The sequence below is a fragment of the Prunus dulcis genome, chromosome 8, assembly GCF_902201215.1.
Source record: "Prunus dulcis chromosome 8, ALMONDv2, whole genome shotgun sequence".
Lineage (NCBI taxonomy): Eukaryota > Viridiplantae > Streptophyta > Magnoliopsida > Rosales > Rosaceae > Prunus > Prunus dulcis.
The window spans coordinates 18,518,756-18,544,062 of NC_047657.1; the positions used below are offsets into that span (position 1 = coordinate 18,518,756).

General features: G+C 37.9%; 6 protein-coding genes across 7 annotated transcripts; 3 read left to right on the top strand and 3 right to left on the bottom strand.

The window, feature by feature from the left end:
* The first annotated feature begins 194 nt into the window (after positions 1–194).
* Positions 195–1,582, top strand: LOC117636420 (auxin-induced protein 22D-like). The gene is made up of 3 exons (XM_034370905.1): positions 195–599; positions 749–1,042; positions 1,144–1,582. The coding sequence occupies exons 1-3, from the start codon at positions 391–393 to the stop codon at positions 1,217–1,219; spliced, it is 579 nt and encodes a 192-aa protein (XP_034226796.1). The 5' UTR covers positions 195–390; the 3' UTR covers positions 1,220–1,582.
* Positions 1,583–1,624: 42 nt separating this feature from the next.
* LOC117636418 (protein OSB2, chloroplastic-like) lies at positions 1,625–4,177 on the bottom strand. The gene is made up of 5 exons (XM_034370902.1): positions 3,260–4,177; positions 2,879–3,017; positions 2,683–2,767; positions 2,489–2,598; positions 1,625–1,976 (listed from the first exon to the last, which is right to left on the bottom strand). Exons 1-5 carry the CDS (start codon positions 3,640–3,642, stop codon positions 1,788–1,790), a joined length of 906 nt encoding a protein of 301 aa, XP_034226793.1. The 5' UTR covers positions 3,643–4,177; the 3' UTR covers positions 1,625–1,787.
* A 163-nt stretch (positions 4,178–4,340) lies between these two features.
* Positions 4,341–8,371, bottom strand: LOC117636419 (transcription factor UNE12). The gene is made up of 6 exons (XM_034370903.1): positions 7,831–8,371; positions 6,678–6,797; positions 6,413–6,478; positions 5,732–5,797; positions 5,192–5,269; positions 4,341–5,105 (listed from the first exon to the last, which is right to left on the bottom strand). Exons 1-6 carry the CDS (start codon positions 8,164–8,166, stop codon positions 4,875–4,877), a joined length of 897 nt encoding a protein of 298 aa, XP_034226794.1. The 5' UTR covers positions 8,167–8,371; the 3' UTR covers positions 4,341–4,874.
* A 1,464-nt stretch (positions 8,372–9,835) lies between these two features.
* On the top strand, positions 9,836–13,551 carry LOC117612143 (tryptophan synthase alpha chain). Its single transcript, XM_034340889.1, has 9 exons — positions 9,836–10,251; positions 10,866–11,012; positions 11,120–11,185; positions 11,458–11,566; positions 11,829–11,905; positions 12,024–12,101; positions 12,501–12,578; positions 12,962–13,021; positions 13,217–13,551. Exons 1-9 carry the CDS (start codon positions 10,060–10,062, stop codon positions 13,349–13,351), a joined length of 942 nt encoding a protein of 313 aa, XP_034196780.1. The 5' UTR covers positions 9,836–10,059; the 3' UTR covers positions 13,352–13,551.
* A 716-nt stretch (positions 13,552–14,267) lies between these two features.
* Positions 14,268–16,975, top strand: LOC117636583 (light-inducible protein CPRF2). Of its 2 annotated transcripts, none has more exons than XM_034371152.1 (6): positions 14,268–14,779; positions 14,868–14,970; positions 15,166–15,376; positions 15,902–15,977; positions 16,102–16,227; positions 16,349–16,975. In XM_034371152.1, the coding sequence occupies exons 1-6, from the start codon at positions 14,360–14,362 to the stop codon at positions 16,808–16,810; spliced, it is 1,398 nt and encodes a 465-aa protein (XP_034227043.1). In that variant the 5' UTR covers positions 14,268–14,359; the 3' UTR covers positions 16,811–16,975. The 2 variants fall into 2 exon arrangements, with proteins under 2 accessions (XP_034227043.1, XP_034227044.1); XM_034371153.1 differs by having other exon boundaries at positions 14,311–14,779; positions 14,883–14,970.
* Positions 16,976–17,185: 210 nt separating this feature from the next.
* Positions 17,186–22,023, bottom strand: LOC117636582 (histone acetyltransferase GCN5). The gene is made up of 13 exons (XM_034371151.1): positions 21,198–22,023; positions 20,978–21,042; positions 20,725–20,805; positions 20,486–20,557; positions 20,178–20,346; positions 19,901–19,944; positions 19,466–19,565; positions 19,249–19,317; positions 19,025–19,079; positions 18,765–18,877; positions 18,111–18,204; positions 17,546–17,687; positions 17,186–17,466 (listed from the first exon to the last, which is right to left on the bottom strand). The coding sequence occupies exons 1-13, from the start codon at positions 21,777–21,779 to the stop codon at positions 17,400–17,402; spliced, it is 1,653 nt and encodes a 550-aa protein (XP_034227042.1). The 5' UTR covers positions 21,780–22,023; the 3' UTR covers positions 17,186–17,399.
* Positions 22,024–25,307: the final 3,284 nt, after the last annotated feature.

A 25,307-nucleotide genomic window follows, 5' to 3' on the forward strand; every position in this document is an offset into this window, starting at 1 on the left:
TAATCAACAAGGTATAGAGCGTGTAGGCCCCACTTTGAAATTCCAGTATGTCCAATTGTCGACCTGTGGTTGGTCATTCAACTAACGCGTGGGGGACAAGCATGTGATGTTAACATTTATCAGAATAATGAGTGAATCTCATGCTGCCATGCACCATGGAAAAAGAAAATCACCTAAATATTTCTTGTCCCTCTCACAATTCAGACTGCATCCTATAAAAGTTTGAGTGCCATCACCTCTTTTTCATCAACAAAACCAAATCAAACTTCAACTCCACCTGACTGAAACACACAAATCTTAGAGCAACAGAAGCGCATTTTTCTCTCTCATTTTTCCACTGCTAGGTCTGCAATCTGCTAACTAAACAAGGGTTGTAGCAAATCGATTAAGATGGAAGGGTCAGTGAAATATGAGAACAATGAAGAGCAGCTCAATTTCAAGGCAACTGAGCTGAGATTGGGATTGCCTGGAAGCACAGAAGAGCCTGAGAACAAACAAGCAGGAACACCTCCTCCTCCTAGGAACAACAAGAGGTCATCACCCGATCCAACGGCGGAGTGTTGTACAAATTCTGATCACATAGATGCCCCTCCCACCAAGTAAGCAATTCATATATAAACTCTAAACAAAACCAATTACCAAAAAAAAAGAAAAAAAAAGAAAAAGAAAAAGGATTATGACTTCTGTTTTATGTTAATGTTTTGAGAAAGTTTAATTAATTATGTTTTGGTTACTGAAATGTGTGCAGGACACAAATAGTTGGGTGGCCTCCAGTGAGATCTTATAGGAAAAACAGCATGCAAGCAAGAAAGCCAGAGGCATACGTGAAAGTAAGCGTCGATGGAGCTCCTTATCTGAGGAAGATTGATCTCAAGGTATACAAGAGCTACCCAGAACTCCTCAGGGCCTTGGAGAACATGTTCAACCTCTCCAATATTGGAAACTACTCAGAGACACAAGGCTACATTAATGGATCTGACTTTGCTCCTACTTATGAAGATAAGGATGGTGACTGGATGCTTGTTGGAGATGTCCCATGGAAGTAAGTTCTTTTTTCTTTTGATTAGATATCTCTTCAGTTTCCTTTCGCGTTAGAAATCTTAAAAATTCGTAACTCATGAGATTTTTTGTTGTTGTTTGCAGTATGTTTGTGTCTTCCTGCAAAAGGCTGAGAATCATGAAAGGAACTGAAGCTAGAGGATTGACTTCTTGTTTCTGAAAACAACCACACACAAGCTGTTAATGAAAGACAAATATATATGCATTAAGGAGACACATGGAACTCCTTGATTTTGCTTGGGTTCTCCAACAATTGTTGAGAATTTGAGGTTACTACAGAAAAGACAGACAGATATAATATAAGTAGCTCAGGATACATTTTGATTTTCCCCTTTCAAAATCAATATGTAAAGAAAAAGTACTGGAACTTGTTAGTTGAGATCAAATTGTACAGAAGATGAAATGTTCCATTTATCTTAATATTATATATTATATGTAACAATTAGATTACACAAAGCCTGAGCTATAAATTGCTGGTGCTCTTGTAATTAAATTGATAATATGCCCGATTTCGATGTCAAAATTCTAAATTGTAATGGCAATGGGCAAGTTCCAGATGAATGGATAGCAAATTAATTAGCAGCACGTCATATAAATTGAAAAATATAGGATACAAAACTATAGAATCAAAGCTGAATTCTTCAGTATCTCCACCAAAAATTGATAATCTATACATAAATTACCCCTTCGACACTGGTTTCCTACAACACAAGTAGTACCGCAAGCACTTAGAAAGGCGAAAAATCATCCCCAGCAAATATATTTGAGTGCATCTTAAGATCTTGGTCATTAAGGTTCCCCATTCTTGAATCCAGTATAGCAAGTTGGGACTTCACCCATGGCGGATTGTACCGGCCTTCAATCCACAAGGCTTCTCCAGTATCTTTATGCTTAAAATCCGGATATTTTGGGTTCCTCTGAAAATCACAAAACAAAATTAAGAATAAACAAGTCTGACTTCACATATTTTTATCAAAATCTGAACAAACAGCAGATGATATGAGTGCATAGAGCGTTTAAAACTCGGGTATCACAGTAGCTCTAACTCAGATAAGCTAAATTTTATCATCAACCATGAACTACATATGGCATACACCTAGCATGAAAAGCTGTAATTTGTAACATTTCATTCCCAATCATTTTGTAGTACCACAGCTCATCCATTATAGTTTTCTCTCAGTTATGTAGTATAATACTAGTTTTCAGGCACTGGAAATTCCAAATTTGGTTTGATAAATACGGTGGGTGAAGATGTTCATGCATTGAGCTAAGACCAAATCAGAAAACAGAGTTTCTTGTTGCCATTTCCCAACAGTGTTTTTGCACGTGTACACACACAGAAGCACCTCTGCTCAAACATTTTTATGCCATACAAAAACAACAAGAAAAGATATTAGATGCAACTTTTTATACTGATTGCATGAAGTACCTTGGTCTTCCTATTATCCCACCAGTCCACTGGATTAGCAAAAAAGGCTTGCCACAATTCTTGTGTGGTTTCTGTACTGTTCTTTGCGGCACCGTTGCCAGTATTTCTAACTGCAAGAAAAAAGAACGACAATGAGAAAGAGCGCCACCCCTGATCTTATCAAGACCTAAAACATTACTGAAGATATGACTTGCCTGCTGTAATTGAATCAGAGTCATGATCATTCAAGACCAATGATGAAAAGCCCTTCTCAACAAAATTCAGTTGCTGAACAACTACCTGCAGAATAACAATTAAGAAAAAACAAATCATTATCTAAAATAAAACACAAACAAACTAGAAGAACAAAACTAAAAATAACAAATGGAAAAGACCACAAAGCCAAAGAACCTTATAGTAAGTCTGCTGCTTCCCTTCATTGGTTTCAACAGAATCTGTAATCAGACGACCAATGACATATATTTGATTGCCTTTCTCTACATGCTGGAAAGCAACATGCGCCATCTCATCCCAAAATGTCAAATTGATCCTGGAAAAAAAAAAAAAAAAAAACCCACCTCTCATAATTAACAGAAAAACATTGTGATGCGATACAGACATCAAAAATTTGCATTTCCCATTTGATTTTAATAAGCACAACCACACCACACTAATTGAAAGCATTTGAACAAAATTCTTACACAGTAGTCATCAAATTCAAAACCCAATAATTAAATGAGCATCATCAACTGCAAATCATGACTAAACCCAAAAGATTGAAGAAAATAATACCATGAGGTGTCGGAAGATGATTTCTTGACGGCGAGGCGGGTCCAAGCGACGACCTTTCCAGAGGGAAGGTGCTTAATTTCAATGGGAAGACCGACGACGCCGATGAGGTGCACCGTATTGCACAGCTCCTTCTTCCACTGAACCTCAGCCGGTCTAGGATACGCTATGGGCACTTGAATGCTGCTGCTGCCATTGTTGTTGTACTGGTCTCTACTGTAATCCATCGAGCATTTGATATTGAAACGGCGCCGTGCGAAGGCTAAGTGGCTGTGGTTGTGGTTGTGGTTGGAGGTTGTGGTTGGGAAAAAGGAGGGAACTTTGGGGTTTGTGAGGAAGGTTGTGCTTGTTGCTGCTGGCAGTGCTCTCTCTAACGCCATTGCCATCGGGTTTTCAGGTGAAGGTACCAAACTCCGCCGTTGTCGGATAATGCTACTATAACACTACGCTTATCTTAATTCTCCAAGAAGGAGGGTTCAAAGAAAAGGAAAATAACAAAAACAAAAATTCTCACGGGGTTTGGGCCACATTATCTCAAGCAGATCACCCGTGGCGGAACCCATATATCATCTTGGGGTCAACACGTCCCGAAAGGCCCATGCATCCCCACTTTAATTTTCCAAAAGTCCTCCGAAGGCCCATCAGATTTAATGAGCAGATCAAACCCAATTAAGAAAGCCACTACGCTACGTACAAGGCCCAGTATACACAACAAACGGGTCACTCATACAATCAACGCTAATGTGTCGGCATATAGTTCTGCTATGATCAACTGGCCTATCTCACATGTGAGTCGATATGAAGTTGTTAAAATATGAGTATCCAACTTAAAATCAATTGAATTTGCAGAGAGCCTCAAGATAATTTAAAGGTAGAATTGGAATTGGAAAGCAGGAAATGCGCTAGAAATATAGGAATTTTCACGCATTCAACATTTGGTTGTTGATGTTTTCCATCCGGACCATCTTGCTTCCTTATAGGTCTTGTAGTTGGAAGTCGGAACAAATGAAAAAGTCCAGTGGCGTTCATAATGATTCGGGAGAATTGAAACCCTAAACCCAAAAAAGTAGGATTGTCAAATTACTGCAGGAGTTGGAACACCCAGCATTTTTCAAACGAGCAACAATTATGCATCCATATTATCCCACCTCTATATTACACTCCTCTAACATACATTGATAAAAATAATAATATTTATACATACTCATCTAATCCTTTAAGAAAGTAGGCCCCACAGCCCACTGAGAAACAATGAGAGCCCCACTCGAAAAGGGCTTCCATCATTTTCCACTACCCCCACCATTGATACAAAAAAAGGAAGAGCATATCAAGTGAGCTTTGACAACTCTTCTCCTTTACTTGAACCTGGCACGACAAGATGGGCCCTGCTAGTATTTTTTTAGGGCATTGACATCGATCCCTGTTTTGACAAAAGTTGAAAGAAAAGGCAAAAAGCAACAACTATGGCATCTGACTTTGAATGCAATTTGAAGCTGAGGAAACAACTAAAGCTATGGGGGGTTTGGAAAACGACAAATAAGACATGGGACCCACGAGCATCTAGTGAGTTTTTCGGTGGGACCGTGGGAATGCATACCTACCCTTTTTCTGAGGTCTCTTATGAAGGAGGGTTCATTTCAGGCTTCACAACACTAGATGCGTCTGGTGGTTGTGTGTGGTAAATTGCTGAGGCCAGTGAGATAGGCATGATGCAAAGAGCCTTTGATTGAAGGAACTGCATTGCAGCCCCAACATTTTCTTCCATAAGCTTAGCTACTTGCCGTTCTGTGCCATCGTTCGACCACTTATCCCATGCCGGTTGGTTTCTACCACCTTCGCCACCTTCTTCCTGTCATTAGAACAGAAGCCTGGTTGTTTAAGGAAACGGAAATAAACAAAATAACCGAGCAAATATAAAATACTTTCATTTATCACCTCAACTGAAGATAGTGGAATGTCCGTTACAAGTGGTGCTACAGCACCAGCTCCTCCCAATCTACTCATGCTCAAAACCTGTAAAGTAGATGACTTACGCATATTAAGAAAAGAACAAAAACCTCCACTTTCTTCATCATTATAAGAAGACCAACTCCACTCTCTCCCCGCACGCCTAACAAATCAGAATAGCGATATGTTTGGGTCCTAAGTAATTGGTCAAACAGTAAAAAGTAAACAGAAAGCAAAATTTACCCTATTGCTATGTTGTTAAATGAACGAGAATAATTTGATTTGACACAAAATCTTACCAAAACCACACCCAAATTATAGGAACACTAGGGCATCCAAACCCACTCTCGAAAAGAGAAACTTCCCCTATGGAATAAGCATTGGTCTAAAATTAATGACCTTTTAAGTATAGCATAGTTTCAGTATATATTGAATGTAAAGCAACTGAAAAAGATGGGAGAAATGAGTAATAGGAATCCTATTATTTATGCGATAAGATAATGTGCATTGAACCTTAAATAACTCTACCTTCACTTGGAGCCTTAGGAACTTCACGTAATCCATGATTTCATCAAGCATGGCAGCTCTATCCGTCTGCACAAAACAGAAGTACATAGAATACAGTTGATGGCGTCTCAAGAAAATTTAACACTATGCAAATCATCCATAAAGCACCAGCATTGCAATTATTTTTCTAGAACATTCTGTCACCTTACCAGCTATGGAATGCCATGGTACCATGCATTGTACGTTATCACTTAAAAAGTCACGAGAAATCCCTTGTATGGAAATAGAATCGAGCTCTGTTCAACTCCTAAACTTTATCTTACGAATACAGCACCGTCCAATCCCAAACCCAAATTTTAGGCAATTAAGCAAGATTTATTATGACCTTTCTAAACAAGACCACCAGTATTTCACCAAATCTAAGGTAGATTTATTATGAAATGATCACAATGCTCCAGCCAACCAAGTCCCTTGTTTGAAACCCAAACATAATAGGGTCCCAAAGAAGTTGTTCCCCCAAATGATTTCTAATATGTTCTTAAATTGGTTTCAAATTAAATTTTTTTACTTGCTGATCTTCTAAACAACTTATATCAATTTGAAGAACTAGGGAAGCTATCCTCCGCCTCATACACACACATAAAACAACATGTTTCTAGTGAACGAAAATACAAAACATGACATGAAAGGAGCGCTGCTGACCTTGTTGACACTAGGAACTAGTTCCTGCAATGCCCTGATTCTTTCTGCTATTCTTTCTCGGCGCAACTGTACAGAAAAGTTGTACATTAAGCATACAATAGCCATAAAGGAGAAGGAAAGAAAATCTTTAAAAAGGTAAAATTTTAAAAAGAAATATGGCTCCAAGTGCAGCCCTGAGAAAAGGTTTTATCATGATCACAATCAAGTTTATGTTTTCATAAGAATTCCATGGGATGTTCTTTTGTGTAAATGATAGCAAACTTACCCGCTCAGCGATGCTGTGTGGATCTGTGGCTTGTCCTCTTCTAGCCCGCACCCTTGGTCGCATAGAAGGTGGATGTGGTGCTGCAGCAACTGAATTGGAAATTGGTTGACCATGGAAAACCTGCAAAATGAGACAATTTCTATTACTAGGGGCGGTAGTTGAGCTAGTTTCTCAACAATGCACCTCAGCGGAAAACCCAAAAGGTACAAGTACATCAACCATTTTGGTGGATCAATAGATGTCCAACTCTTTAAAATTCAGATATTACATGAAAATAAGACAACCTGCCGAAGTTCTGAATTCCCATAGCTACACATATATACCTACATATATTTAAATACATACATACACACATACATATATATACCCACATACAGAAATATATACTTACACTGATACACACACATACACATGCATACTTCCATATATGTATATGTATATGTGCTATCAATATAAAATTATCAACACCAGTTGTTAACATGTTGAAGTGTAGTTACAAATTATTGTTTATATGGTCCTATATATTACAAGAAAACCATAAATTTTATTCTTCGTTTGTAACAATTAAAATTAAAAATAATAGATTTCATGTTTTCTGATACTTTTTCTCTAAAATCACATGCCCACCCATCACTTTTCACATGCTTCCGTTTACCCTGACTTCAGAATGCTTACAAATATTTGGCCTTTCATGACTCAAATTTGTAAGTTTTTTGTTCGAATCTGGCCAGCCATTTAATTCCCATTTCTCAAGTAACCGAGAAGTGTCCTCCTGTATTTGACAAAAAAAACACTGAAGTGTCCTCTTGTATTTTACTTCTTGTCAGATAGGAGTACTTGAATCTCACCCAAGTAATGAAAAACCAACTTATTATAAGTTTCCGATTCTCCTTGTTTCCTTTCGTTTGTCTAGTTGCTTATTAAGCAAACAAATAAAACCAAATTCACAAACTTATCCCCAGTAGGTCCTTTACTCAACTTAAGACCACGCAATCATCCAGCTAATATTCAATTACACACTCCAAACTCATATCACCAAAACATCTGAAAATCCATTTTGTTATAATTCAATCACTAAAAAAGTGTCAAAATTTCGAACAAACCAAATAAAACCACCTAATTAAAAAGATTTTTTATAGGCCGAAAATCTTACATTTTTCACAGATGAACCTCTACTATCAACCATGTCGTCTCGAAACCGCTTCCCACTCCCTGAAGCCTCCTCGGGCTTCAAAAATCCAGCCTTTCCCTGCTCCAGGCTCAACCCTAACGGGAAAACCGGTCCACGGTACCCACCGCCGACGGCGGCGATATGGCCGGAGCCATCGCCGGAATTTAACTGAAGCATCATCGGAGACGGAGACACCTGAGCCCCGGTCAAGCCTCCGTCGTTTCCAGCCAAATTAGCATCTGCCGAAGCAAAGTTGGGCAGGCCAAGAATTTGCTCGAGGAAATCGTCGGCCGGGGCTTCAGAAGGGTTGTTGGCCATGGGGAGGGAGAATAACAGACCGAGTCGAGCTGAGTCGGGTAGGAGAGCGAGTTAGGGTTTTCAAAGAGCATCTACATGAAGAAAAAGAGGGATAGGGAAAGCTTTGAGCTTTGAAGTTTGCTTTGCTCTTTGCTATACGCTTTCTTCTTTCTTCAACCTCAGCAGTACTCTCTGAGAGCGAAGAGACAAAGAGGGACGAAAAGTGAAGGTGGCTTTATCTGGTTAAAAATGTTATCTTTTTTGTAAAAGGGGCTGCATTTCCTCCAATTTACATGTCTATGCCACTGTAATAATTTATGTTTAATTCACTGTTGAGGGTTTTGTCGTTGGCGTTTGGCGGGCGACAACTTTGCCGCCCAACAGTTAAGGCCCATTATCATGACATGAAGGCCCATATCTTATAAACTTTTGGACTATTGTTTGGATTGGACCAAATATCAAAAGAATTCTCGTAAAAAACTACCTCGGCACTAGAGGTGTCAAACGGGCCGGTCCATTTAGAGTCAATCCATTTAATAAACGGGTTATCTCAGACTCGTTCATTTCTGAAAATCATCAATCCTAGCCCAAGCCCATATCGGGTCACTAAACAGGCCGAAATGGGCCCATGCCAAATTTGACTTATGTTTTGCTCTTTTTATTTTTGGCAATTTTTTTTACAACTTCATTTATTATATTTTACAATTATACATATACTAACAAGATTTATTATTTGTTGAAAAAAGTGAGCAATAACTCTCTTTAAAGTACATTTAAATAAAAAATGACTACATTATTGTTTGAATTTTAAAATTTGAAACTTGAAAAATAAAATCATTATTTTATATATATAGAAAACGTTAAATTTTAATACATATTATTAGAGAAAAGAAATAAACTTGAATTTGAGATATAAATGTAATAATATGGTGTATTATTTTTCTATAAAAGAAATATAATTTAATAAATGGGTTTTAAACGGTAGGCCCACGATTGGCTATGGACCGGCCGTGCCCATTGGTCCTAATTACCTTGTCTCGATACGACTCAAAGATATGGACCATGTCGTGCGGAGCCTTACTAAAGTGGGCCGTGCTCATGCCGTGTCTAGCTGGCTTGGTCCGTCTAACACCTATACTTTGCATTGAAGTCTTGTGTTCCATTCCCCTTTCCTCTAATATTGTTTGTCCGAAAAAATAATTGCCTTAAATTAATATGGGAAATTACTAATTAGCCTCAAAATACTAACTATTTTGTTGAGGGAAATTTTAGTGCAAATCATTTTTGAAGTGAGTAATTTTATCAACTATCTGCTTTCAACTGAAGAAGATATTCTAAGTTGCATTTCTCTTCCCAACGTAGGAAAATATTCTAACTGAAAATCTCATTCTTAATTAACATTGATGTGTGAGAGTTACGAAAGGGATTATTACCTCTACTAGAATGAAAAAGTTCATGAATCCCCAAAGAAAAAAATGTAACGTTCTAAAAATAAATTGTTGTATAGGCAGAATTTACAAGTTATTAAATTTATCAAAATTATATAATGCTAACCTATGAAATTGGAAAGTTAAGAATTTAGAAGGAAAAGTATTAGGTATACCTACCAACTTGACCCACTTCCCTCTTCAAGAGATTTACTAGCACAAAATGTGTCATTTCCAAAAAGAAAACTTCAAATTAACTTGTGCCAAAAATTTGGCCGAGAATACATAAAAGAAGAAGATTAAAAAAAAAGATAAAAAAGGAAAAACTGCGCGGAATTCAACGGCCGAGACAATATAAAAGATAAGGAGGAGAGAATGATGGTGAGTTGAGAAGTGAGAGTCCAAGTGTACAAACACAGAAGAAGGCCAACTGGAAGAAAAAACCCTACAAAAGCCTCACTGGGCCTACTGAAATATACTCAACCCAATGGCTGCTTCTTCTCTTAAATCTGCAGCTGGTTTTCTGCAACTGAAGAAGCCTCAAAATCCATTGCTTCTGCGCTCTCCATCTCAAGCATCCACACTCTCACTCAAGAAATTTACTCCAATGGCTGCTCTCACCGCCACCCCAGCCGTCGGTCTCTCCCAAACCTTCACAAAGTTGAAGGAGCAAGGCAAGGTAAGCAATTTCGATGTCTGCTTTAGGAACTTTCGAATTACAGTGTAGAAAGTTTTAAACTTTGGTGCGCCTGTTCTGCATGTTTGTTCTTTCATTTGAAGCCCTGTAGAAAAATTTGCAGACTCACCAAATTTTATGGCTTTCTGTGCTCCGTGAATACCAGGATGGTCCGTCAAGGAATTGTATAGTCTAAAGTCTGCTACTTTTTTGCTCACTACCAGTTGGGTTTCAATCACCCGCCAAAATGCACATTTTTCATTTCCAAATAGGGCCCGGGAAGAGATGCTGGTTGATGAGACCTTTTGTTTAGTTATTGTTCTTGAGATTGCTTTCGTTTTGACCAAAAAGCTCTGCATGTTTATTAGATCTGACTAAGTTTGGTTGAAACTGAAGTAGCACAATCCACCCTCCACATGACTGCGACTGAGATTCAAATAGTAGGAGAAAAATGATCAGATAGAAATGATAAATCATTGCCAATAGTGAAGTTGTTATTGTGGTAGTCCTTTAGATGAACTATATTTCATTTTAGGATTTGGATTTGTGGTTGATTCTAGACTAGATGGCTTATTTATCTGATTTTGTTGTTTTAATGAGTATGTCTTTCTGTTAAGGTTGCATTGATCCCTTACATCACTGCTGGTGATCCCGATCTTTCAATCACGGCAGAAGCATTGAAGGTACTTGATTCTTGTGGTTCGGACATAATCGAATTAGGTGTGCCATATTCTGATCCATTAGCAGATGGTCCAGTTATACAGGTATGATAGTGATTTTCATTTGCATTTTTATTCTTCTGCATATTCTTTTTGGCAATCTATATGCCATAGGTTCCTGTGTTCTTATCCTCTTGTGTGCTATTGATTAGGCTGCAACCACCCGTTCCTTGTCAAAGGGGACCAATCTGAATTCAATTGTTTCAATGTTGAAGGAGGTATGTTTATATATGCAATGTTATGTTAACTTGATTGATATTTGTTGGTGTTGTATTCCCAAGTGAAAATTATGTTAGATATATTACTATCACCGTGTCTAATATCCACTTTGATTGCTGTAACATATGAACTATGCCGATTATAAGCATCTAAAGTATTCTCATATGGTAATATGAGATGCAGGAATAAGAAATCATATCAATACAGTAGCATATTCACATAAAGAGTTCATTGAAATAATCTAATTATGTCAGTCTTGTTGAATGGACAGGTGATTCCACAATTGTCTTGCCCAATTGCTCTCTTTACATACTATAACCCAATATTGAAGCGTGGAATTGGAGAATTCATGTCCACCATTAGAGACGTTGGTGTACATGGTAATGTATAAGTACTTGTTACTGAATCTTTTAAAATTTTCAATATGATAGTATTTTCACTGACTGAACTGCACCTTTGCCTTCTATTGAGATGTGGATTCAGTTAATGGTCATATAAATCTTTTTACACAGACCTTTTTATACCTATTTTTGGGTACTTGATTGAAGCATTGGTATTTTAGTTCTCTTTCTCATTTGTGAACCCCTTTGTTTATATATATAAGAGATTTGACTAGATTCCTAATTCCACATTTGTTTGTAGGGCTTGTGGTTCCAGATGTTCCATTGGAAGAGACGGAAATTTTGAGAAAGGAAGCTGTGAAACATAATATTGAATTGGTTTGTTTCTTAATTTTCTTTCCCTTTATTCTTTTTGTATGGTGAGAGTATTTCAAATTATTTTATGTTACTTTTAGATGTGACTGTAATACATCTCATCTGCTGGTGTGATTTCCAGGTATTACTAACTACGCCCACTACACCAATTGATCGGATGAGGGCCATTGCTGAAGCTTCAGAAGGATTTTTGTACCTGGTAAGATTCCTTTGGTATCCTTTATTTGGTTTAAAGTTATAAGGTTTTGTCTCGTAATAATATATATCCTTAGTATTTTATGTTTAATTAGATTCAAAATCTGTTGTGGGTTGTCCAATTTCTGGAATCATCATTTAGCTTATAATTAGAAAATGAAGTTATTGGATACATACTTGCTATTATTAGTGTCAGGAAAGTGGATGCTAATGTGGTTCTCTCTCTCTCTCTCTCTCTCTCTCTCTCTCTCTCTCTCTCTCTCTCTTGTTGCTTTTTTGGTCTTGTTGCGTAAAGCTAAAACGCCTATCAATAAAATATTGACAAGTTGTGTTTGCTACACGAACATTTTATTATTTTTTGGAAAAATTTATCTGTATCTTGACGTCTTAAGATGAATTATAGGTGAGCTCGATCGGAGTTACCGGTGCCCGTGCATCTGTGAATGAACGAGTTCCTGCTCTTTTGAAGGAAATTAAAGAGGTTTGTCTTTCTAATCAGTTCTAACAGTGGAAATTTTCAGAATTCTATTACCGCTTCTGATTTATAGTGCAAGCCTTATGTGCAATATGACATCATGACCAACATGTCGATTGATGGATTTGCATTTGCTTACGAGCATTCATGCTGGATCAGGACCTTATATTATCTTGATGCTAAATTTGATCCAAATGCCTTTTATGTTTAAGGCTTTGATACAAAATGGAGAGATATGATCCCTTACTAGACTAATCAACCACTCATCTTGAACATTTGAGCTGCCTTACTAGAGTAGCTAAAAAGTAAAAGAACATTGTACATTTGATATGATCCCTTTAACTTAATATTTTTGTCTCTCGTAATCATGCATACCTTATATGTGACAGGCAACGTCAAAGCCTGTAGCAGTTGGTTTTGGCATCTCAAAGCCCGAACAGGCGAAACAGGTTAGTATGTTAAACTCAGAATGTCCAACGCCACACCCACACCCACGGTAGACTACTTTACCCTCACTGCGAAAGTTCAATTCTGTCCTCTACCTTTATAGACTTTGGACTCCTTTTAACCAAAAGAAAACACGAATGCCTATTATTGTTAATCTTCTACCTCAGTCAAGATACTGAGTCTTGAGTGTTGTACAGGTAGCAGGATGGGGAGCTGATGGTGTCATTGTTGGCAGTGCAATCGTGAGGCTGTTGGGTGAAGCCAAAACTCCTGAGGAAGGGTTGAAGGAACTAGCAATTTTCACCAAGTCTCTAAAATCTGCACTCCTGTGATCGCATTCTCTGAGATTTTGATTTTGATTTTTTTTTTTTCCTGGCCTTTTGGACCACAAATTAGTCATCTTTACTGCAAAAGCTGACTTCTACACGGCATTATATGCCCGAATGATGTATAAAGCTGCAGTTGTAATGTGCAAAAAACTTTGTCGAAAATAAAAGAAGATGCAAGGGTTAGATCAACTTTTATATTTCAATGAGTACATCAGACAAATTATACATGATAAATTGCCATGCATTGGTTCTTGTAGAATCAGGAGCTGCTCCTGATCAGTTTGTTAATATCCAACAATTGTATCCTAATATCAAAATAAAAGAAGTTGAAAATCTAAATCCAAAAGCAACTGCCGCGTAAAAAGGTTTACCTCTTTAGCTCTGTATTTAATGATACTTCTATTGTGAAGTCTAAACTACAAAGGAAGGGAGTTTCTTACAAACACAACTAAGGTGTCATCGGTTCGAATTTGAAACTACTAGTCTGCAAATTAAAGTTATTTTTTAATAGGTTATACCCCATTGGCATCGAGATTATCATACTTAAATCAAATCTAAATTAGATATAAATAAAGACACAGTTATCCCACATTTAAATCCCCTACACTAAAAAAAAAAAAAAAAACGTATACTATACAATAATTGAGTTGTATTTACAAAATCTTTTCAACTTTTTAGGGGTCCCACCTCACTCGCATACCCTTTCATATTTGTCCTTCATTGCTTCTCTGAACCCGTAGGTTTCTCTCCTTCCTCCACAACCAAAAGCGGCCGCACTTATATTCCCCTACTACACGGACCACAAAACCTTTCACCTGTCACACGACGCGTGTCAAATGTATCCTTATCAGCGCATCCCGCCAAAATAGAAGGCCCATGTATAAATATTACCATGTTACGTAGAGCACCAGAGTATAGCTCCAGTTGTCCGAACTCCGCTTCCGATATATAAAAACGAAATCCAAAGAGAGAGAAACAAAAATTGGATATTTCGGACACGCACTTGAGAGTATGCATTCAGTGTTCTCCGTGGACGACGTCTCCGATACGGCTTGGGCGTTGTCGTCTCCGGCGATGAATAGGAGCGCGTCGGAGTGGGCCTTCGAGCAGTTTCTCGACGAGTTCTCGACCCCAGCGGCCACTCCTCGGCGATCAGTTGCCGTCGCCGATCAATTGACCGCTTCGTCGGTCGCTTCTTGTTCTGTTGCGTCTCAGTCGTCAACGTCGAAGCGCGAAGATGGAGATGAAGAGGTAGTTGAGATCAAGAAGCCCGATCATCATAATCATCATCATCAACCTCAGCAGCAGCTGAATCACCCTCCTCCTCCGCCGTTGGATCCGACGTCAACGGTTCAGGTTCATTCGGATCAGTACCGTGAATTTCTTAAGAACCAGCTCGATCTGGCTTGCGCTGCCGTCGCTCTCTCTCGCGTACATCTCTCTCTCATTAATTTTGCATTTTGTATTTAAATTTCTGTAATTTTTTTTCAAATTCTTTTATTGATGAATGTGATGGCAGGCGTCGTCTTTGAAGCCTGTGGATTTGGGTAACATGGCCGCCGAGAGTCAATCGCAGCTGTCGAAGCCTTCACAATTAGCCCACAGTCAATCGCTAGATAAAGGTTTGTGCTTGACTTGTCTGCTTATTTTACATAATACATTTTTCTCAATTTTAATGATATTAGGTGTTGCACTTGTCGTCATTTCTTTGTGTAGAAATTAAAGTTGGGAAATTTTATCATAGCATCTTCTGATTAGATATGTTAGTGATGATTATGTTTAACATACGAAAACCCATTTGATTTGAGCTATGCTAGATGCTGGTCATGGTTTCCCAGTGCAACAAAATGAAGCTGACACTAGCCCACTTGGCATTCCGGCTTTACCTGCTGTTCAGAAAATAACGGGGTTGCAGAGTAAGCAGACAACAAGCGGATCATCGAAAGAGGACTCGGATGATGATGATCTCGAAGGAGACATTGAAATTAATGAGAATATGGATCCTTCTGATGTGAAACGTGCTAGGAGGTAACCCATTTCATGCCTACTTTTCCAACTATTAGGCAGTTTTGTTTCATCTCTTGGTATGATGTTGGTTCTTTTGGGTTGGTCTCTAAGTAATAGTTGGCATTTAGGCTTAATCGGCTTGAGTTATATTTTCCGTACAGTAATCGATGTATGAAGGTTTCAACACATTGAATGCCTTGATGATGGTTAATATGTGCCCTGTATACTATGGATGAAAGACGAGAAGAAACTTTTGGTTGTCCAAACAAAACTTAGTTTTTTCTTCCAGTAGAGAATTTAGAGCAAGGACCTGTCTGCTTCGGAATCAGTGATTTTTGAAAGCAATGATCTGATTTGGAAGGAGGGAAATGTTGCATTTTGCATGATTTTTCACCTGATGAATTTGTTTGACAACAGGTTTGTTGTAAAGCATTGTCATCTCTCATATCAGGAATTCAACAGATACTGTCCATATGCAACTTAATACCATATTCGTAAAATCTAAAAACTTAGCCCTTTATGGATTAACATGTTGATGGTACTCAGGATGCTGTCAAATCGAGAGTCAGCTAGACGCTCTAGAAGGAGAAAACAAGCACAAATGAGTGAACTTGAGACACAGGTGGTGCTCCTTGTTTTAAAATTTTAATTAGCAAAAACAATCTTCATCTCTTCTTGATATTTCCAATGATCATTTTTTTTTTCAGTAGAAAACATTATGGAGTTATATGTTTGGTTTCATTTAGGTTGGTCAACTGAGGGTTGAACACTCTACATTGTTAAAACGTCTCACAGACGTGAATCAGAAATATGATAATGCGGCTGTTGACAACAGAATATTAAGAGCTGATATTGAGACTTTAAGAGCAAAGGTTAGCCAGTAAGACATTGTGAATTTTCAAATTTTATAGTTTGCATATTTTTACCTGGTCAGAGTACCCTGTATACTTTCAATTCAATATTCTTATGGATATTTTTTGTAATAAAATTCAGGTGAAAATGGCAGAGGACTCCGTTAAGAGAGTGACAGGGATCAACCCGCTACTTCTGGCCATGTCAAATTTACCGAGTGTAAGCATACCATCAGTGAACCCCATGGATGGATCTACAAATGCTGCTGTGCCAATGCAACCGAACTCCAACCAGCTCTTTCATCCGGTAGTTCCTAATTTGGCCACTTCCACTCTACCTCACCAGAGATTGGACACTGGCTTTCCACGAGACCCCCCAATTTCTCTAGTCAGGAACCCACAGAGTAATGTTGGCCAGCCTACCGTCAGCGGAAGCAACATGGCTGAAATCTCTTCAATTCAACACACAGCTAGTGTAGATCATATGCAGCAGCAACCCCAGCAGCAGCAGCAGCTTCGGCCAGGAGTGGGTCCACGTGAACCATTGCCGGGTTGGGATCCTCAGCTTTCCCATGCTGTCCCAAAGAACAAGAAACAGAGCTGAGTGTAGTGACTTGTTTATCCCTTCCTATTTTACAGATAGGGATAGAAGGTTGGTTGAATTTATGTTCACCTTTACTAGTGTATTTTAACTCCAACTTTTTGTATTTCGTCTTTGTTTCTGTTTTAGATTTCGCTAAATGATTGATTTCTTTCTTAATTCTTTTTATAATTTCTTCTCCACGTGCGGGAACATATACGAGTCTTCCGCCCCATCCACCTTAATAAAGAAAAGTACAGAGAGTTGAGTTATGGGGCGTGGGGAGTGGTTTCCTTCTTCATAATCTTTTGTCACCAAACTGAGCATTGACAGAAGTCAAAATAATGAAGAAATGTAATGCATCAGGTTCCTAGTTTCTTTTCCATTTGGGGTCGGGCGTAAAGTCTGATATAAAACCATTTGGATTTCAATAAAAGTCTGAATTGTAACAAGAAGGCAGAAAGAGGAAAAGCCAGCAGGGAACATGAATCCATGATGGCAAGTGCATACAAATTTTGAAAAAATTAAATAAAAACTAAAAATATAACATTAAACATTGCCATGGGGCCATGGCAGCTGAACGTAATGAAACCGGTATGCGCATTCATCTAATTCACTGTTGGATTTTGGCACCAGGTTGGAGTCCTGATTGAACTTTGCTTTGAAAATGGGCTTCCAGCCTGCAAGGAAACGATTGCATCTTCAGAACCAATGTAGAAAACAATGAAAATAGCGACAAAGGGATGCCAACAGCATTACCTGGTTGCACATTTATAGTAAATGGTATCGGGGGAGTTGTAAGTGCGTGCATTTAAAAACATCCTCTTGGCATCCGCAACAAACATCTCAAACGTTACGTAATACTGTTCCGACTCTACCCTCTTCGACATAGTCTTCAGATCTGCATCATATTAAATATCTGTTAAAGCGTCGTAAATTTGATGCAATATGCACAAATACAAACACCTATGCCAAAACCCAAGGCTGATAAGAGGTAAGCATACTTATTAGTAATTTCCACAGTTAGGAAGAAACAAAAGCAAGAAAACAATGGCAAGAAATCAGAGATGCCACATGACATGCCGACCTCTGACCAGATATCTAAAGAGCATGCAGGCTTTTCAAATAAATTTAAGAAGTCGTGACAATTTTACAACTCAAGATGCTAACGGCAAAGCACATATTATGATCAAGATAGAATCCAAACTACATTATCAGAAAGCAATATTCAAAATACGGCTTCTGTGAAAACACTTGGAAGAATTCCAGACACTAAATGCAGAAGATATTTAAACTACGTAGCTCGCGGAGAAATAGTCCTTACCCATGGGATCTTTGATGATGTCATAATAATCAGGAACATCACGTGCATCAACTGGTTCCTTGAATGGCCAGGCATCAACATGGTCATGCATAGACTGCTTAAATGAAAATGTATTTGGTAAGAATCCATTTTACACTGACAGCAAGAGAAAAGTCACAAAACTCAACCATGTAACTAAGATTTCTGTGTCTTCTGCTCATACTGGTGAAAATGATCAATAAACCACAAATGGCAGCTTGTCATGTGTTATATTCCGCATATCGCATACAAACTCTTATTGCTTCCTACCCCTGTAAAGGTACTTTGCTTTGGGAGACTAAGATGGTACTCTATTGCACACTTGTCTCTCTGTAGTCGCTCATATACTTAATTCGAAGACAAGGAAAGATCCGATTCATTTCTTAGATTAAAACACATGCAAGTGCAAACATCACTGCAACAACTCTGATGGGCATTGGCATGCAACCACCGGGAACATTTAAGAAACTGACTTTTCTGTAGCCCTTAGGTTCCAGCAACATGTTAATAACTTAATACAAAGTTGCAACACAAGATTGAGTCAATACAAATTAATGCAAAAAGATAAAGCAAGCTAACTTTCTCCACGATGAAAAACAAAAGACAACTTGACAAAGATATGCTTAAGCAACTCACCTTTAGAAGTGCTCGCATGAATGCAGTCAAATGCTTTCTGGCACTGTCTGTGGAAGCAGACAAAGCTCCAAACCGCGAATGGCCCCATTGATCAGGGGTCCACCCAGCCTCCCCTGTTACCAAAATGTTCATTAAACTTCTGATTACCAATTCAACTTCCCCAACACAACTTAGCATAAAGGAAAAATTGACATTAAATTTAGCATAGCATAAATGACTGATTAAGAGAATAAAATAACCAGAGAAGTTAAAGAACTTACTCAAGCCAGGGATGTCCTCGACCTTAATGATTTTTTTAGGAACACCAGCTTCTTTCTGGATAAATAAATCCATACAAGAATTTAATAAATGTGCCATGACACCAGATTGTCACAGGCTTATGTCTAGTAAGTACTCTACTCCTTAGTGGTTAACAGAAGTTTAAAGAAAACACTAGAAAAATTGTAGAGATTTGGGAATTTATATCAGGACAATATTATGTTACCTTTTGAAAATCAATGCCGGGATAAACAATGTGACAATTTGAGAGCTCTCTTATCTTCTCATCGATCGCCTACCACAAAACCAAAACAACCAGATAGTCTTGATTGTAGTGAATCCACCTTGGTTCAATATTCTATACATGATTTGGCATCTATCATGATCCATTGTTAGATTTAACTTAATTATGAAAATCTACAAGCTATTGAGTTCACCCTTACCTGCCTCTGACGACGAATCATAGTTGATAAGTCGGTGTATGGTAGCTTTGGGTCAATTCTGCATTCCATTAGGATTCCTCCATCGTAATCTTTTATATAGCTGCACACAATAATAAAATGCTGACATGAAAAAGGTTTTCACAAGAAGTAAGATACCTAAATCAGGCAACACATCCTATTTCTGGTGAAGGACCACCAGCTCATAAGTTCATTTGTATGTCTTATCTTTCCCCTACTTTGGGTGGTAAGTCTGGTCACAGTTGTACTTGATTATGTAATTAAAAGTATAGAAACGAAAGTAGCAATTGTTTCAAAGCTTCACTCATTTCTTTTCAAGGCTAACCACTTGAAGCTTACGAAGCACAATAAGAAACCTAGATCTTCTGAAATCAAAATTTAACAGTCTTTGTATAACTAGAGTTGTGCATAACATACCCATGCCATCGGTCTTTCTCCAAGTGAATCTCTTTTGTAAAACCCTACAAACAAATAAAGATTTAGTGCAGTTTCTTCATCAGATCAACTCCATAACTCAGGAGCAAGAAAAAGAAATGACATTCAAGGGAGAGTTGTGAAAACTATGCCAAAAGCTGACACTGAGATGTCGAAGCAAGATTTCTAAAGCAACAGAATTATGGCACCATTAGTTTATGCAGAAAAAAAATCAATAGAAAACCTAAAAGGTGATTACACGAATGATAGATAACAAGACCTGTTTAATAAAATAGCCAACAGCATTGTTGTCAGCGTATGTCAGGAAATGGGTTAGCCCATCAACATCCCGTGCATACTGTTTTAAGTGATTCATCAGTCTTGTGCCATAACCTTTTACTTGTTCATCTGCTGTGATTGCACAAAAAGCTATCTCTCCAAACCTTTGGCTGTTATTTCCAGGAAAAGAATGTTGGTAACAGGGCAAATGAGGTACCTCACAGATGAAAAGCCCAACTCTGTATTAAAGTATGTGGAAAATGGCAATACAGAAGATAAAACAAAAGGATAATAAAATAAAAACTTCACCTGACATATGGTCGATACGTTATGCCACCAACAACATGATTACGTCTGATAACCATAACCGATTTATGACTTCTGTCATTCCAAAAACATAAACCAATACTTAGACGGGATATTAAAACAAAATATTAGATTACTAGAGATGCTGAAATGCGTTCATGTATTACATGCCAAATAATATAAACACATATACACACTGATCACTCATTCTTTATGCTTTGAAAATGAGCTAGTAGTGTTACCTATCCATAACAAGTCGGACAATGTACTCCTTGGGCATGTTAGGTAGCTGCCTGGCAAATATGTTCTTCAATCCTACCAACCTGAGAAACCCAAAAACAGAGGCATCAATTAAACTCCGAACCCCAACACAGAATTCTTAACACTAGTCATTTTGATAACTGAAACAATTAAGATGAATTAGTTTTACTTTTTTAGTTCAACATCACTAAACCATCAAAGATTATAAAATGGAAGTTCATCAGAGACAAATACCAAACCATATGCTCATCAATACCATCATTCGAAAGGCACACAAACTTGAGCCTCCCCGCTTCCTCCTAGACAAATGAAATTAAAAAAAGCATACAACTTTGATACTGTGATACATAACCAGCCAAATATCCAATTGAAAATTACTTCATACTAATTAACATTACTGAATTCCGTAAGGAAATGAGAATAATAAAGAAAGTAGAAGCACAGAGAAGCTTACCTCTCTCTTCAAACTCTCTTCTCTGGCACTGTAAGCCCCACTGGTCTGTATATTCTCCGTGAAGATCTTAGTGGCGTCTTCCTTCACCATGATCCCCGGCACCGAGCCTCCGGCAACGGTGGGCCCCACTGCACCGGTCCCGGCTGTTCCACCTCCATCTTTAGCGCCGTCTGAACTCTCATTCTTGACCGTTGCATTCTCCGTTTTGAGCTTCGAGTTGCGCGCAACGGCAGAAGCGCCGCTGTTATCGAGACGCGCCGCCGTGAAGTTGCGCATGGACGAGTCGTTGTCGAAGTCCTCCTCGTCGTCGTCGACCAGCGCGTCGGACTCATCGTCCGAGTCGGAATCGGCGCCGCCTCCTCGGGCAGAAATGCTCTCGAGGTCATCGTTGGAGGTCAAAGCGCCGTCGCGCGTGTCCGCGGAGAATGAAGAGGGAGGGAACGGCGGCGCGTGGTCCTCGGACGCGAGCTTGCGTTTGTGGATGGACGAGGTGGCCGAGGCAGAGGCTGAGTGCGATGGCGACGGGGACTGAGAGCTCCGCGAACGGTTCGATGCAGCGAGATGCGAGGAGTGCGTGTCCATTTGTGATTAACTCGGTGAGTCGACTCGGACCGAGTCAAGGGTTTTGGGGCGGGATCGGTGAGTTAGGGTATTTGTAAACGATCGTTGGCTTCGCACCCAAAAAAGATGAGGATGAGGAAAGACCAATCACGTGCCCGATCGCCTGCTTATGCAGAGTTGGACCAAAACGGGGTCGTCTGTGCCCCCAAAAATCCAGTTGGACCAAGTTCAGCCCAGCCAATCGGCCTAGTTGAGCCCGAACGCGTTTGGGTGATTCAGTCCTTCTCCGTTTTTTCACTGAAATAGTGCTTGAATTTATGCTCGAGTTCTATTTTGATATTTCAATTATATTTTTTTCATTTCAATGGTCCTCTAACTTTCTTTCATGTCAAATTGGTTTACTGTAACAATTTTCTTAAGTTTTTAACAGAAAATTAGTGTCCAAATTGATAGTTTTACTCCTCAATTTGATGGAAAAGAGAGAAATTGAACCCATTTAAAAACCTCAATTAAACCGAGATAAGGTTTTGATTCTTTTTTTCATTTAAGTCGGTTGTATTTTTTTTGTCCGAAAATACTTAGGGCTCATTTGGTTCAAAGTTTAGAAGTTTGGAACATATTTGGTAACTACGTACACTCTAAAAAATAGAATACAAGATACATAAGTAAGAACTCCTCATACCCTTGATTTCCCATGATAAGTTTTTTCCTCACTCACGAAAATAGTTAATGCCTTTTTTTAAAACTAACTAACTCATGTTCTAAATTTGAAATACCAGTTATGATCCTTAAAAAATTTATAATAAACAACTCAACAGTAAATTAGATGGAATATTGCACCATCAAGTCCCCAAATTAACTGAGTTCTGATCAAACCAAAGACAAATTACTAAATAAGATTTAACTGATGAAAAAAAGGGTTCATCAGATTATCACTGAGCACGAAGAGCAATCAGAAAAAGGGCCTGCGCAATGTAAAAGAAATTATATATGAAAATGAACCAAGAATATATTCTTGAATAAAAGAAAGGTATTTCCGAATTTTTTATATAAAAAAAGTGATAATGAATTGAAACCTACGCATACTCATAGAAGTAGTACTCTTGACACTTCTTCTCTCGGAAGGCAAGAGGAACGTAAGTTTTAGGGTCTTCCCTGCGCTTTCTCTTCCGCCGGGTTGCCGGAGCAGCGGCCTGGGCTTTCACCTTGGGTGCTGCCTTCTCCTCCGATGTCCCTCTGCATGGAGCATATGTAATATAATTAATGAGTACTAACTAAACTAATTGAGGTAATAACAATTTATTTGCTTAATTCAATTCAATGCATGGACTAAAACCTCAGGCTGTTTGCATTTTTATATTATAAAACTAAAAAAACTAAAACAAAAAAGAAACTATAGCATGGTAGGTTAAGGTTAGGGTTAGCCTAACCTCAATTAATAAACTTCACTTACCCAGATGCATCTTCAACTCTGATCATGTTCAGGGGGATGAGAAAGTTATCATCCTCAACACTTTCCGACTCCAAATTCTGATTGTCGCCCTGCCCCTCCTGCATGCCAAAAAGGTACAATTTCATGATGTATATATGCTCATGGAATTAATAACGTCATATGTATGCTAATCTACATTTGTTAAGAATTCTTGTGTTTCGTGTGTGTATATATATATATATATATATATACTATTTCATGCTAAAATATGGTAGAATAATTTTATGTGTATTCTTCTCTTGATGCCAATACTTCACACATTGAAAATAAAATCATTATAATATAGTGTAAGCAAAGTTCTGTATACGTGTATGCAAGGAATTATTTGAATTAATTTTTTTGTTCTATTTCTTGCATTTTTATCGAAATATTAGCATGTATGTATTGTAATAGTGTAAACAAATAAATCGACCTTAATGTCACCTAAATCCCTAAATTTGAAAGCACTTAATCCAAATAGGCCCTAAAAGATATGTACATTGCATATATAAGAAGTGATATATATATATATATATATATTAAAGTTTGTTCAACTTACTTCTTGAGCACCCTGCACTTGAGTTGAAGTCTTGCTTGAAGAATTTGCTCCTTGGCCTCCTAGAGGAGCAGGAATGTCTTGATCATCACGACTCTGTATACAAATCATTTGAATTAATTCATTTAATAGTGGCATGCTTGAAATATAATAGTGTAAAACAAACAATTTAATTTTAAAATATCGTCTAAATCCTTAAATTTAAAATCACTTCATCCGAACGGATCATAACATATGCATACATCACATGAGAACATAAGAAACTGATCAAGAATAAGTTGTTCAATTTCACCTCTTGAGGGCCATGCAGTTCAATGGCTCTCTTGCCTGAAGAAGTTGCTTTGCCGCCAGGGCCCGGCATTACCAGATGTGCAGAAGTCTGTTCATCATGACGATCAGAAATGGTTCTTTCAGGCTTAGGTGGTGATCTGTCGAATACTTCAGGCGTTGCATCGCAGAGCTCAGCTTCAATTGCATTAATGAAATTACAGATGAGAGATCAAGATCGATTAATTCCCATATGCATATATTTCAGCAAAGAACACATTCACAACTAAAGAGAATTGGTTGCCACTACATCATTCAGAAGTTTTTTTTTTGTTTGGTGATTAATAAACATGCATCTAATTGATCTGGAAAATTAAAATAAATTATTATGAGGATATGAGTTGCGACAAGAAATGAATAATTCTCATACTAATTTTAAGCAATAGAATGTTTATTTGTTGTAGGTTAATGAGAGGATGATGGGAATTCCATGCACGTAGCAATACAAAGTAAGTACGATACAACTATATTCAGTTAACCGTTTTTCGTCAAAGAATCTCATAACGATATATCCACGTGTTGCGTATGATATCTTTGTTAGGAAAAAAAGAGTTCTTAAATTATTAGGGATCAAAATGTTACAAGATAACTACGATCACAACTAGTAGTGGTAAATCTATGTCCTCCAGATCTGATTCCGATAAATCATGATTTAATTATTTAATGTTGAGGGATGAAATCACTATTTCATATCATGATTTATAAAGAACTGAAAAATATAGTTCAATCAACTGTACCCAAAACTGTAGCAATTCACTTATTGGATCTCTCTCTATTTTTTTTTTCTTTGAAAAAAAAAGGTGCATTCAGAAAATATAATTTTGATTTTTTTCGGAGAAACTGGTTTAAATTTCAATAAAATTTCCCTCCACCTCAGGCTACAAAAATTTTGCCTTAATTTGTAAATTATTTCCTTTTTATATCGCCTTACTTCTATGAAATCATCATCTGGATCACAACATTTTTCTTCAGTTATCAAGAAGAAATTAAATAAAAGGGTTACAGGAACCTTGAAAAAAAAATCAAAACATATAACCATGGCATAAATCATTTTATTATTTTTTATAATTAAACAGTGACATGCATATGGATAAGATTGGTCGCAGTGTGTCTCAAGATTTCACCTTCAAAGCTGAAATGCAAATGTCCTTCTGGATCCGCACTCATTTTCAGAAGGTCAATTCAGATCTTTCAA

Coding starts and splice junctions, on each gene's coding strand:
- LOC117636582 (XM_034371151.1), bottom strand. CDS start 21,779: ATGGACACGCACTCCTCGCATCTCGCTGCATCGAACCGTTCGCGGAGC. Junction 19,566..19,900: donor GAGAAAGACCGATGGCATGG/GTATGTTATGCA, acceptor TATTGTGTGCAG/CTATATAAAAGATTACGATG. Junction 17,467..17,545: donor TACTATAAATGTGCAACCAG/GTAATGCTGTTG, acceptor GTTTCCTTGCAG/GCTGGAAGCCCATTTTCAAA.
- LOC117636420 (XM_034370905.1), top strand. CDS start 391: ATGGAAGGGTCAGTGAAATATGAGAACAATGAAGAGCAGCTCAATTTC. Junction 600..748: donor ATAGATGCCCCTCCCACCAA/GTAAGCAATTCA, acceptor AAATGTGTGCAG/GACACAAATAGTTGGGTGGC. Junction 1,043..1,143: donor GTTGGAGATGTCCCATGGAA/GTAAGTTCTTTT, acceptor TGTTGTTTGCAG/TATGTTTGTGTCTTCCTGCA.
- LOC117612143 (XM_034340889.1), top strand. CDS start 10,060: ATGGCTGCTTCTTCTCTTAAATCTGCAGCTGGTTTTCTGCAACTGAAG. Junction 10,252..10,865: donor AGTTGAAGGAGCAAGGCAAG/GTAAGCAATTTC, acceptor CTTTCTGTTAAG/GTTGCATTGATCCCTTACAT. Junction 11,567..11,828: donor TAGAGACGTTGGTGTACATG/GTAATGTATAAG, acceptor ATTTGTTTGTAG/GGCTTGTGGTTCCAGATGTT.
- LOC117636419 (XM_034370903.1), bottom strand. CDS start 8,166: ATGGCCAACAACCCTTCTGAAGCCCCGGCCGACGATTTCCTCGAGCAA. Junction 6,479..6,677: donor CACACAGCATCGCTGAGCGG/GTAAGTTTGCTA, acceptor TTTTCTGTACAG/TTGCGCCGAGAAAGAATAGC. Junction 5,106..5,191: donor TTCCACTATCTTCAGTTGAG/GTGATAAATGAA, acceptor TTCTAATGACAG/GAAGAAGGTGGCGAAGGTGG.
- LOC117636583 (XM_034371152.1), top strand. CDS start 14,360: ATGCATTCAGTGTTCTCCGTGGACGACGTCTCCGATACGGCTTGGGCG. Junction 14,971..15,165: donor CAGTCAATCGCTAGATAAAG/GTTTGTGCTTGA, acceptor GAGCTATGCTAG/ATGCTGGTCATGGTTTCCCA. Junction 15,978..16,101: donor TGAGTGAACTTGAGACACAG/GTGGTGCTCCTT, acceptor GGTTTCATTTAG/GTTGGTCAACTGAGGGTTGA.
- LOC117636418 (XM_034370902.1), bottom strand. CDS start 3,642: ATGGCAATGGCGTTAGAGAGAGCACTGCCAGCAGCAACAAGCACAACC. Junction 2,599..2,682: donor CTCTGATTCAATTACAGCAG/GCAAGTCATATC, acceptor TTTTTCTTGCAG/TTAGAAATACTGGCAACGGT. Junction 1,977..2,488: donor GGGATAATAGGAAGACCAAG/GTACTTCATGCA, acceptor TGTGATTTTCAG/AGGAACCCAAAATATCCGGA.